General features: G+C 36.1%; 1 protein-coding gene across 1 annotated transcript in view; it reads right to left on the reverse strand.

Annotated features, from left to right (window-relative positions):
* GRM8 (glutamate metabotropic receptor 8) overlaps positions 1 to 14,218 on the reverse strand; it is a 353,252-nt gene that overhangs the window by 64,141 nt on the left and 274,893 nt on the right. Inside the window, exon 7 of the mRNA XM_050893816.1 lies at positions 6,883 to 7,019. Coding sequence (XP_050749773.1) covers positions 6,883 to 7,019 — 137 coding nt within the window. The remainder of the gene's footprint in view (positions 1 to 6,882; positions 7,020 to 14,218) is intronic.

A 14,218-nucleotide genomic window follows, 5' to 3' on the forward strand; every position in this document is an offset into this window, starting at 1 on the left:
TTTTTTTGAAAAAACAAGAATACTCCATGGTCCTGTTGGTTATGGCTATTTAAAGAACAGTTCATTCTAATCATAACACTTCTTACAAAGGACGATCATTAAAAACTGTATCTACCATACACTCAAGAATCCTGTGACAAATTCACAGCCAAGCATGTAACTGCAACCTCATGCTTCATTTAAGAAACCTGACTTTCACTCACCCTGACAAGGTGGGAAAAAATCCCTATTCATCTTAACTCTCAAGCAGAGGATGTTTCATTGGCAATCTGGTATCATTCTAATGAAGAACAAATGGTTATTCAAGTTCAGGATATTTTCTTAGCAGCTCTATTTTTCCATTTTCTTTTTTTCTCTAGAGAATCAGTCAAGATGTCTGTTTCATTGAGGGGAAAAAAAAAAGACTACTAGGAACAACTAAGTAAAAAGCTTCAGAAGGAAGACAAGTTCTCATTCTTCTTGGGTTCTTCTAAGGTCATTGGCTCTTGAATCCAAGTTCTGTTTTGATTTTCAGTCATGTCTGAAACAGTGTCTGTTCTACTACAGGAACATCTCAAAATCATCTAATGATTTTTCAACATCGATACTCAGCTTATTTCCCCCCCAACCCAAAGTAATTTTTTTCGCAAGTAATACAATCTGTAACCTTTCAAAATCATAAAATCCCAATTTTATTCCACATTTCATGTATTTTGTGGACTTGTCTACAATTTGCATCCACTGTAGCCCACTGTTGACTTACCTCTTCAGTCTAGCATTGGTCCTTAGTGACTACAAGTCTCATATTGACCTCAGACTCTGATGATAAAGAAGAATAGATCCTGAGTCATGCTTATTGACCAGTGCTAAGATCAGGACTAGCTTTGTAAAACCTAAGTAGTCTTCTAAAAACCATAATAATCTCTTTCTACTTTCAGTCCTGAGTAGTATAAAGGAAGAGAGCAGTATAATTTTGAGAAGAAGAATAGAAGAACCTAAAACATTTTTGCTTGTCTCATTGAGTTTTATTTTTAACCCAGCATCAACAATTTTCAGGCAGATAACATGGATGGAGTGTAAGTTTGAACTCTACTGCCCTATTACATATGGGCAGAAGAACACCCTGCAGGCAGTATGATTGTCATATTTTGTTTATAGAAGTAATCATATACAGCATTAAGTGCTCCCGTTGTGTATTTCACTGTAGTGTGTTCTTTTGTTAAACACAGGGCTTAGGTTCAGCAATTTGAAAACATCTATCAATTATATAATAGCTACCAGAGGAAAAAGGAGGCTCTCTGGCTTCTTTAATGACATACAGTGGCCTACAGCAAAGCTTGAAACTTATTTGCTGCAGTTAGAGAAAACATCAGAAGCTTCTTGAATCATTTTCTTTTACTATGTCACAAGAAAGGGAACTAATGCATTTTGAATCTGTTACTTCCAAAAAGAATTGACTAATGTCAGTGTTGATAGTTTCCTTCAGGATTAGATACATAATTTACAAGAGACCTAGAAAAGAAGAGAAATCAAATACTGATTCAAATCTTTTTGTGATATGGCTGCCTGAAGGGAAGCTTATTGTCGATGTGGGGTTCCCAATTTTTACTAGTTCACCAAACACTGTGCTTAAGGCTGATGATGATTACAACTGTCTCTCTGATAGTTCATCACATCAGTGTAATTTTAATTTATGGTTTTCTTAGTCATAAATCAAGACCATTACAGAAAAATGGATGCCCCTGAGTCATTTAAATCCTCAGTGCATACACTCTGTAAATCCGAAAGCTTATGCATCCTATTATTTCTAAGAGAATGTTAAAAATCTGTTATTGTAAAATTTCTCTTGCCTTTCAACAGAAGTCTTGTGCTCTGGTGAAAAAAAACCAAAACAAACACAAGTGAATTCTGTCTTAAAAATTTCACTGTTTTCACTTTAAACCGTACAGTGTTTTGATATGTTTTGCTTTTTTCTTAAGGCATAATATCATATAAATGGATATCCACTCAAGATTTTTAACTGCATCAGCTAAATACCTGATTCTGAAAGCACAAATATTGTGTCTGCCTGAAGTCTCATCAATCAAAATTACTAACTTGGAAGAATATGGATTTGGATCTACATATTTTTTCAGATTAGGATCTTTAAACACAGATTTTGGTAGACCAAAACAATGTATAAGCTTGAAATGAAAACTGAGAATGCTTTACACCATATTTAAAAGGATTTTTTTTAAGTCAAAATAGTAGATTTAAAATTCTTAAACATTTCAACTTTTCTTTTTCCAACTGGCATCTAGGTTTCAAAATAGAACATTTTTAAAGAGAGGAAAAAAGTCCCTCAGAAATGAACCTGAACAAATTGAATGGGTTCCTAAGGAAAGGAAACTGAGAAACTTGTTATTAAAACTTTAGGACTGGGACTACTTCCATTTGCTGCCACTGACAAAAGCCATTAGTCAACGTCTCGATCTAGCCCTTATTACAACACGTGCAACACAGAACACAGTTTCTAAGAGGGAATTCATTATTAATCATAAAAGGAAGTTGATTTCAAATCATAAGTGCCAGGAAAAGCAAGCTTGTTTTTAACAACTTTCCTCCTACAGAGATTACATGGTTGAGAGCTCAAATTTGCTAAACCCACACATTTGTAGGGAACTTTTACATGTGACCTGGTATGCAAAATACTGTTGCAATATGAATAAAACATAACTTTCGCAGAAACAGCTACCTTTTCCTGGATTTTTATTCATTATGAAAACCAGAATATTTTTGGAAGAAAGGATTTTAACTATCAGAGTTTCCTGAAAAATAAGTTATCTTCTCTTACTGATAAAGAAAATGAGGAAAGCAAACAACAGAAAACCCTGACAGTTAATGTGTAGTCAATGATCAGAAGTTCTAAGGCAATCATTTGTTCCTTCAAAGTGATACTAAAAATTTTTAGGGTCTAGTTATTTCCAGTACATTAAGATCGTTTAAAGTCAGGCAACCTTAGAGAGTAAAAGGACTTTAAAAGGAGTGTAAATTTACATTGTCAGAATCATGTAAAGTGATAATTGTATAAAAGACAATCAGATTCTTTGAGATTATAGTTTGATGTTTCTAAATATCTGCTTTCAGAGTTTCCTTGCATCTGTCAAAGACTGAGATACCTTATTCAAATTCAAGAATCACACAAGAGTTTAAATTTTTAAGATCATGATTTTTTTTAATTTAACTTCTATACTGTATCTCTCAGCATTGTCATGCATGTGTTTGTTTTGTAAGAATTGCAAGAGTAGTACTGATCAGTAACCATGAAGTTCCTGTATCTGGAAGCTATAGCTGCCTCAGAGGAAATCTGAAAGGTCAGTCTGCCTAAAGGAGAGCATTAATGTTACTGAGGACTACAGGGAGAAACCAGCACTGCAGCTAGAAGGGTTTCTGCAGCTGGTGAAGCCTGCTGACAAAAAGCCCCTTAGGGAGCATGATACAGAGTCTTTATCTAGCCAGAGTCAGCAGTTTCTGCGAAAAGGGAAAGCCAGCACTGCGCCAGGAAAGGAACAAGTCTGAAGCTTGACCACAAGGACCCTGCAGAGTCAGTGAAAACTTTGAGGAACCAGAAACACCAGCAGAGGAATCCTGAATCCTGAGGGTCGGGGTCAGAGACGGGACCAGGGCTGGCCACTGGGTGAGGAGCCATAGCCCACACAACAGAGACCCGCAGGCAAAACCTGACAGAGAAAATAATCAAAGAGCATCCTAAGGAAAAGGAAAACAAAAAGGAAGGGGGGGAGGGGGGGAATCAGAAAGAAAAAAGGCAACCTTTTGATTCAGTTATTTAGATGCAAGACATGTTCTAATCTTAGTTACATTAATTGTTCCAAAGGTTGAACTGTACTACAAACCTGATACTTTCATCATTTATTTTTCTGTCATAGAAAACAAATAGATGAATAAAAGCTATAAATTTTCTGACGCACAATACCAGCTGTATAGACAAACAGTCATAAATACATCATAGCTACAACATGTTACCATGCAATTTGAGGAAGAAATATCTGTAAAAACAGGAGTAGAAGTATGTATAAAGGATATCTAGCTGACAGAGAGTCATTAAAAATCATAGTTACATGTGTCTTCATTAAGAGGAAACTGCAGGATAAAGAAGGATACGGTAGGAAAATCATTATATTTTAAAAGCATCTCCTTTATAGAACAGCAGGGTAAAAAGTGCTCTACCATCTTAATACTGCTTTGCCTTCAATAAATATAGATGTTTTCACTGAAACCAATGAAAACATCCACTGTGTTCCCTCTGATTCATTGGCAATCAAAGGCACTACCTAATTTGCAATATAATGATTTGGAGTATTGACAATCATTCACAAAGATTACTTGGGTTTAGTACATTTTGTCTAGTGAGAGGAGGCAACAGCTTTGCCACAACAGATCATCATGCGGCGTAACTACCACCGACACATGCTAAGTAAGTTTAGTGAATACAGAAACAGATGGAAATGAACTGTACCACCCGTATTACGACTTCCTTCTTCATTGTTACTGTACCAGCGCCTGCAGGCATCAATGGAGACCAGCATCCAGCATCTCAAGCCCTGACAAACTTTAAAAAATAAAGCCCAGTCGTCCCTTTAGATATCTTCCAGGCTTTAAAGATGAGTAAGTCGAGAAACAGGAGTGAAAGGTAGGGAGAGAAACGTCTCCTTGCTGAATGAATCCAGTTGCACTGTGCACAGGAGGACTGAGACGTGTGCCTGCTCGCACCCTGGTCCGTGTGAGCACGGGGTATGCAGCAGAGCGGGGGGCAGTGGGACAAGAGTGGGGCCATGGCATGAGGCTGGGAGCAGAAACGCCCACTGCAGAGCAGCGTGCCAGTCCGTTTGCATCTCCACAGCTCCACATGCTAGACAGAGCTCGCCCGTGAATTTGGACAACCAGTTATATCCAGCACGTGAGCTCATGGAGATGAAAAGAAGAGACAAAAAAAGAGAGGCAAAGAACATCCTAACACATCCATTCTTAATGAGAGTTAACAAGGCGTGTCCTTAGAGAAATCCTTTCCTGTTAGCTTTGTGGTCAATATGTGGTTAGCATGTTGTGGTTTCAGTAGTCTGAGTAGCAGCCAATCTAATCATATTTCAGAGAACTCCCTGGAGTACACAGACATCAGGCAGAAATAATGGGACTGAAAAGCTACAGGCTTAATGAAAAATTTAGCAGTCTAGGGGGGTATAGAAAAAGGCAGATTGGAATGGAATTAAAATTGAAGCAAATTTTAAGGTAGCTTTTAGCTACTACTATGTAACTGCTATGTTAGTACTAACATTTGTGCAAAATGTGTGTATCAGTTTTTCAGCTCATTTAATAAACACTAACTTTTCAGAAAACTCTAACAATTATGAAGATCTGGAATGTATGCCATAATAGTTATGAAAAGGGTCTAACTCTAGTGTTTTCCAGAAATTAGTATTTAGTATTAATCTTTAAACTAGTTTAACCATTTTTTTTCCTTTCATGCCTTTCAACAGATAGATACCAGGTTGGTGGAGGGAGATAATCCTGCCACACAATCTGCTACACACAGTTTCTGTTGGTAAGGTTTTTTCCATCTGGGCAGAAGAATTAAATAAATGAGTCCTTGCCAAGTAGTTACAGATATTAAATTGTAGATATGGTAAAGCAGTTTAACAGCTGTGGCTGAAAATGGGGAGCTATCATATGTGTTACCGTGCATAACACTCAGATAATTGTTGCAAAGTAGTCTCAACAGGAGAATCATTTGTAAATATTTACTACACTGTCTTTGTTACTTTTCTTCAGGAACCTCTCACATGGAAAACCAGAGATGTTTGAAACCTGCTTCTTGTGGTTTCATTAAAGTCACTGCATAAACTCCCTTTGGTGAATCTAGTTATCAATTCACACTGTTGCCCTTCTCATCAGCCCTTAGCAAAACCACACTTGCTATTTCACATTTGCAGAGCTACCCAAATGGCTAACATACCACAAGTAAACCCTGTAAATATTGCACAGCTAACAAGGAAACAGGTTAACTTCATTTTGCTTTTCTCATGACTGTAACTCTCCTCACATACAGCCACCTTCTGACAGAAAGAAGTGCCTTGGACCCAACAACTTCTCAAGTTACAGCTGTGACTTGATGCTTAGCTGCCATACAAATATTGCATATTATATTCTTTGAATCTTATTGGGATGGCAATTCTCAAAACAAATATAATTCCATGCACGGGTGGGGTTTAACTACCACAAAACTTGCAGAACATATGAAGGCAGCAATTAGAAACACCTCCTAAGGATGGGTAAGTTGTTGTGTCTTTTGTTTCTTCTGCTATTAAGTAATAAGGGACTATACTAATCCTAGTTAACTATATAGAAAAACTCTAAATTCTCCCTTTATATTTAGGAAATATTTTTATTGCAGTAGTTCATCATCCCAGTGTTTCAACTAAATCAGAAGTGGTTAGAGAGTCCCAGCTTCTCTTTTACTAAATACATTTCCATCCCCTTATATTATTTGAATATTGAATATTTGGGCAATATATATGTACGCATCATTTTGTCTTACACCCTCTTTTGAACGATGAGTTACTATTTCCTTGCGTAACTTAATAACCTGTCTGAGCAATACCAGATATATAATGATTCTAAAATATCATTTAAAGGAGCGGGTAAATACACAGCCCAACCTACTTTAAAGTATTAAGAATTTGGTTCAGGTTATTGTGCTATCTTTTACTGTCTTCTCAAGAAGAGAATGGAAAAGCTTTCTTCTGCCAACTGATAGAGAATAAATAATATTTTTTAAGCATTTTGAAATAATGTAATACTCAAATGAGTATTCTCCAATGTCAGCATCATAATCAAACTAGTACTTACATTTAGATGAAGTTGGTTTGTCCACTGACCAATTACTTTGTATTCTGTACTCTTGTTGGTGATTTGATACTGAAAAATATCATAGCGTCCAGGAGCATCTCCATTTTCATTGAAGATAACAGGTGTCCCAGCACTCCCTGAAAAAAAAATTAAAAAGCAATTAGGATAAATACCTTTAAAGCAATTTTCCAGAAAATATATTTTGGAGGAAAAGCATTAATTAGAGATTGAGCAGGTTCTTTGTAATGCAAGGCTAGTATGCTAATAAATCCAAAAATCTCTCAAAGAGAAAATGTGTTTTATTATCAGCATCACAAAATCTACCCTATCTATGAGTTAATTAAAACAATTTAAAAGGATAATCTTTTGCAACCTTTTTGTTTGTTTGTTTGGTTGGTTGTTTTTTCATGTGTGTGTATTACAGAACATTAGGAAATTCTGTGATAAAACAGAAGTGGAGAAACTCCTTCTGACTTGCAGAAGGGCACAATTTTACTTTAGGATGTGATTACAGTGCAGTAGGCACAAAATAGCAATCTTGTAATGAACTTCATAAAGAATTTCCCTGTTAAGTATGAAAATAAAACTAATATCATCAACTTAGGAGCCAACACTCATAAAAAACCTTTAGATGCAAGTGTCTAAATCTGGTCACAGTTAATGTGACCAGTTTCTAGCACTGACCACCTGTGTAAAAGTGTTTTATCAAATTAAACTAAGGATAGCAGCTGTGTTTGTTGCTCTCCTCTATACATGACACTGCCTGATAGAAAGGGCCATTGCTGAAGCTGTCAAAAGTTATAAATTGACACTCTGTTGTTACTTCGATCAACAAAATGTTCAAAGATTGAAAACTACACGTCTACCTTGGCAACCAGGCCAGCCAAATTAGAACACATTTTGATGAATTCCCTCAAGGTGACATCAAGGATCTACACTCCTACAGCAACTTTTCGAAAACTACACAAAGAATGTCATTTTCACCCATCCTCAAAATTCATATGTATAGGTGAATCATATTTATAGTTGAGGTCCATTGAAGACAAATTCAAGTATGTTAAAGTTCTATTTCAGTGACTGGAGAATGAAATCTATCTTTACTGGGAAAAAAACCCAAACCACCACAAAACTCACCCTCCAATGTTTTCACATTTCTCCATATGAAGAACCAAGAAAAGGAGAATATCCTGTTCATAGTAAATTCCTACAGTATAAGACTTGTTAATGTAACACCTAGAGGCACTAAGTCCACTGTGAGTGGTTTCCAGAGAATGCCAAAAAAAGCTCGAAATTCTGGCTACATATCAAGCAGAAGTTAACCAGTAGACGTGGTAACAGCAATCTACATACCCCAGAATTTCAGCATAAATACTTCTTCTTGTATGTCTGTCTGTCTCCCATGAAGCGTTTTGTTCTCTTGTTTTGTATAGCAGCTTTCATACAAAACTGATATCCAGTGAAATAAACAGTGCTTTGAGAGTGACAAGTGGCACATTAACTACTGTGCCAATTTCACAGTTCTGCCAGCAAAAGTCTGGCTGTAAAAATTAGATGTGAGCAACCATGGAAGAGGAGTATCAAAAAATTATGTGTGATAAAGACTAAAGACTCCATAAAGATACAAGAGACTCAACACAAAATTTTGGAGAGCTCTTCGTTCTTTGCTCCCAATTCATTTGACAGAATGAAGGGCAAGAAAAATACCAGTCCACTGTCTTCCAAGCAATGAAATTATTCTTCACTGCTCAAATAGGAGGTTGATCCAATAAATTTCTTCCACCCAATAAACGCATACTCAACTGTTGTTGGTATGGAGGTATGGAGGTAACCTTCAAAATATTGTTCTCAAGTAATGATGGAATTCATCTTTCCACTCATCAGCATTTGAAGAGCTCATAGAAAAAACAGATATCTTTTACCAACGGATACGAAATGTGCTTTGTATCCCTTAAGACCAATGGGAACTTCAGATGTTCTTACGCTCAGCAGTAAGTGTGTGAGTTTATAATCTATTGCTGGTTTTAGAAATATCATGTACAAAGAGACAGACTATAATACAGGCCAGAACCATCTTGCTCTTTGATGTAGTGGTATTCTCAGCTAGAGCGTAACAGCATCTCACGCTATGCACCTCAGTCGACAGGGACATAACATCCTGCTGAATTCAACTGCCATTCCAACTGAGTCCAAGATCTTGCTCATATAGCAAAAGTTAAAACAACCTTTGCCAAGTTAATAAAATTAAGCTTGTTAAAAGCTGGAAAAAGTCACAGAAGATTCAGACCCTCAAACACTGGGAAGAACACACTGTCCCTCTGTTGAATAGCAGCTTTTAGAAAGTGCAGTAACAGTCACAGTGCCTGTTGTAAAGTAAATTTGATTACGTTCTAACAACGTTGCCATAACTAGTAGATACTGTTAGCAAGCGATACCAGACCATTACTTCAATCTGTCTATGTCTTGTGTCTTATGACTTATATATGTCTTTTAGTTCGTTGTTGCTTTGTGGAATTAAACATTTAATGAACCTAAAACAAGGAGGTATGCATGGCTGGATTGTGCTAATAAACCGTTAGCTACATAACCAGGAAAGCAAAGCTTAAAGACTTCTGAAGACAAATTGAGGATTTTACCAAGGGTTCCCAAAATTATGAATGCAAGATAATAGCAGAAGCCTTGAAAGTGTAAGAATGAAACTAGAGGCCTCAAGGCTATAAACAAATCACCAGTGGTTAATTAGTGTTCTCAAGAAAATGTTAATCTCATCTGAAGAAAAATATACCCTGGTGGATGATCTGGATGAACAGTTTGTCTGAGAATGGATAGTCCACAAAATGAAAAGGTTTTCTAAGAAAACATACTTTGTTGGATAGTCCATCAAAATAAAGTGAATACTTCTGTGGAAAAACTGATTAACACTGTATAGATATCAGATAATTAAACCATGTGGAGAAACATTGTAGCTGACCATAACTAATAGCATAGGTGGAGGCATGTCTAGATTTGGTATATAACACTAACAAATGCCATTGAGTTGTACAAGTGCCTCTTTTTTTGACAACCAGATATGCAGAACTGAGCACTCTTGATATTGGTACTGTGCTGCCACATATGCTTATACTGTACCATCACCATTACAGGGAATTGCATCTTAGTTCTAGTTTTAGTTGCTTGTTTAGTTGCTCCACTTAATGGTCATTGAGGACTGCCTGCTAAATCTGAATGCAACACACTGTGGAGAGAAAGTAATACAGAATACAACACTGACCTGACGTAGTGAGCTCAGGTTATATAAATTCCAGCTTAGATAAAAAGATTTTGGGAAACCACACTGAATAGTTCTTGGATAGGGTATTTATCTTAGAGAATGAACTTGGATATCCTCATCCAGGAACCACATTTATTGGGCACCATCATAGGAAAAATGTTACTTTTGCTTAGGAAAAATGTCCCTGTAATGCTAGTATAGACCACCTGAGAAAGCAGCCCACTTTTTTAAAAATAATTTGACTAATTTAATAATTTTTTTTCATAATTTGTCAACAATCATTTAACAAGGTAGTTAAAGAGCAGTGAGAGAACTGCCTTTGGGCCTTTTCACATTTTATTCTCTGTGTGGTTATGTTGCCCTGCATAATTTTAACCCATGATTGACTCAGGTAATTGTAGTTAATCTGTCACCGTCTTATCTAAATTTTTAATATATTCTGGATGTCTAAACCAGAAGTACATGGCAGAATTTCAAGAATATATTGTAAGCTTGGCTAACTATGGAAAATCATGTGTAAACCTTCATCTTCTTCATCTTTCCTTTGTGCCAATCCCTTTTTTTTTTTTAATATATAAACATAGGTACTAACTTATTTTGAGATCTGTTTCTGAAGTCTCTCTTTGCTGAGCAATTCCAGAATACTTTTAGAAACTCTTTTTTTTTCCTGATATATAACTGTAGACTGATAAGTGGAAAGAAAACTTCAAATTTCACATTGAAGCATTGTTCAAAAGGTTTACAGACTTGTTTTGAAATCACACTCTTTTGCAGTTAAAAAGGTAAAACAAAAATGAAAACGCAGCTCATTTAATGTCCTCAGTCTGTAAAGGAAAGACCAGCAGTTCAATCTCATGGTTAGTATAGGGTGAAAGTGTTCATTTTTCTTTATAGGAACTACTTAACCAAAAGGGACAAGAGATAACATACAGTGAGAAACATATGGAGACAAAGCTCCATCCATTCTTCTACACCTTCGAAGACATCACAGCACGAAGAGATTACATTGTCCTGACAGTAGAGCTGTGGCTACATCCAATGACGTGGTTCAAAATACAAAGAAATACTGGGTTGTGCACCTGAACTGGTGTCCTGAGTTTTTCAAGTCATAAACATAAGCATTTGTCTACTACTGGACATGTTTTTAACAGCCATACGTACTGTAAGTATGATGTGGTCACCTAAAAGCTTCGGAGTCTTTGCTGTATTGCATACCAAGTCCCTTAGATTTTTTGAAACACTGAATGGCTGATAAACAGATCCTGCTTCAAAATCACTCCAAAATCAAAGTAAATAATCTTCTGTAAACCCTATAGAAAGATGCTTTGTAGGATAGTTCTGTTACCATTCATTTGAAGACAATCCATCTCCATGGCATAAAAGAATAAGTTACATTTTATTAAGCCTAAGGACACATTTGCTTATTGTAGATATAAAGTAATAATCTGGTACTGAAAGAAATTCTCCCTCTTCCTTCCCAGTTTACAGGCAGCAGCATTAAACAACTCTGGGTGTTAAACTAGCACATTAGCTAAACATTACTGAAGCAATGTGTCTGTGACCTCAGCTGTTTATGAGCCTTTCAAAATGCAGCTTAAACTAGCCAGAAATGTTATTTAGGGAAGAAAAAAAGTAAAATGCATGAGGTTTTTAATTCAGAATCAAGGAGGTAATGGATTCTTTTGAATTTTTAATGCCTTACACTGATGTCAAGGAGGACTCGTTCTGATAAACAACTGTTTTATGACACATCCTTTGTGCACTGAACTTGAAAATTCACATTCTTCTGAAGAAATCCTTAAACATGTACCTTGATATTCTTAAGGTGCTGCTTAGCAACTACCTTATCCTGCATGTGCCTACTTTATCAAGTTACATTTTACATGAATCTAAAACATCCCTCTTCCTAATGCAAACTGTAATCTTACTTCCCCGTGAGGTTACGGAGTACACTTGCCCAGATGCCTTCCAGTGAAGTTGTTCTCTTTACATCCCAGGTAGTGGAAAAGAAGTGGAATGACTGGAAAACAACAAGTTCCCATGTAGTAGTGGCCAACTGCATATTAAAGTGACTAATCTGTCATGGTTCCTAAATTAAGAATAGTGGTGAGCCTTACTTAAAAAAAAAAAAAAAGATCTGTTAAATTAAATCAACAGCCTTGGATTTTTCTTATATGAAAACCTTTAACAAAAATTTACTTATTATGAGGCACTGCTACGTCAGTGCCTTGACAAAAGTGTAGAAAAGTGGTTGTGCTGCTAAGTCTTACAGCTGCTATTTACAGCATATTCCAGCTCTAGTGGAACTGATTTCATTACAAGTCTTGATAGTGGATACAAATCTGTTATTTCACCAGATTTCAGTGGCTTGATATTAATTCCATTTTTTAAATTGAAATGAAAAGTACTTAAGCTAAGTCTTCATCCTTTGAGTGGCTCCACATGGGCTGTTTTATCTGTTATGAATCCTAATGCAGTCAGCATGGATTCAAGGGTATGTTTAAGTGAATCAAAGTCAAGCAGTTTATTGTACACTATAATACAGTTAACTTTGTGTATCAAAAACTTCCGAATGCACCATCTGTTAGAATTTGGCTTTACTGGAAGACTCTTCAGATTTATAGGATCAACCCTTATTTCATTAATTTATACAATTAGTTTCAAGTGCTAGAGTTAGGGGTTCAGATTTTTTTTTTTTAATTAGCATTTCATTTTAATTAGCTGTTGAAAGGAAAAAGTGCTACAGAGATGTACATGAATTAAATTGTTCTCAGTAAAGTAGAAAGAGGGAGAGTAACCATTTGAACTTTCAGTACTGAGAGTTCCCAGAGAAGAAGAATATATTAGTAAAATCAAACAAGATATGTGTCACTGATAAGTATTTCAATGAGACAAATGAAACAGAAGGTTGAAAGGGAAGCAATGGAAAGAGTAAATACAAGCTGTTAAAACATTTAATACTTGAAAAGAAAAAAATACCAGAGAATTGTAAACAACTAATCAGAACTAACAAAAGTTAATTTGTGAGTGTTAGGCTGGCAGACAGAGGAGGAATAGACACTGTATCAAACTATGTAAGGTTTGTGATAAATGAAGCCATTATCTGCTCAATCTCCATACAGCAGACATTTTCAAACAATGAGCAATGTGGTTACTAATATAAAAAAATGATGATTGTCTTACATCTATTCAAAATCTGAAAAGGCTTCTCTTTATGCTTACCCTAAATGTCTCAGTTCAAGATTAGGACAATAAAACAGGATTGCATCCAGTTGCTGTAAACATAGGTGCTTACTGACATTTCAAATATCCTAAGATACTGGAGACATCCGCACAGATGTGCAAAATATGCATATGACAGAGAACCTGTGCCTTTCCGAGGCAGCAGCTGGAGGCCAGACGGATACCCTGGAGTATGTGAAATGGCATTTGATGCCGATGTTTAGGCAATTTATCTTACTTACCACAGGGCAGATTCTGGCTGTTCATGTATGAATGCACAAAATAGAACCAAAGAGAAACTGAGAGTGCTATAGCAAAGGAATTATACACAGTTTGAGGCATATGTTACATAAATTATGGTGGTACCCACTACAAGGCTCATAGAGAAAGTAAAGAATTTGGTATTAAAATAAACTGATATAAATCAATTCCAGGTCAGGCAGGACAACTTTATATTATTGAAGCTGATGGACAAGAGCTTTAGTTGTGATTCTGCAGAGATGGGTATAATTTATTTGATGTCTTGGTCCTCAGCACAGTGAATGATTAGAAATGTGTACTTCTGTGACAGGAACAGTTCATTCCACCCCTGCATGAGAACATCAGTCAGGGTGGGTATCATGAGCACATGGTATTTAAAATAACAAATAACAAGTAGTACTTTTTTCCTTCCAGAATGGATTACAACTTCTTGCCACAGCAAGTACAGAGACATGATGTCTCATAAAACTTACCCTAAAATGAATAAAATTTGGAGACTGAGCTGTTGCAGCCAACAGTATAGGTATATTAAAAAGCAATTTACCCCATCATTCACTAGTATGTCTATCAGTGGTTATTAAAAAC

The sequence above is a fragment of the Gymnogyps californianus genome, chromosome 1 (assembly GCF_018139145.2).
Source record: "Gymnogyps californianus isolate 813 chromosome 1, ASM1813914v2, whole genome shotgun sequence".
Lineage (NCBI taxonomy): Eukaryota > Metazoa > Chordata > Aves > Accipitriformes > Cathartidae > Gymnogyps > Gymnogyps californianus.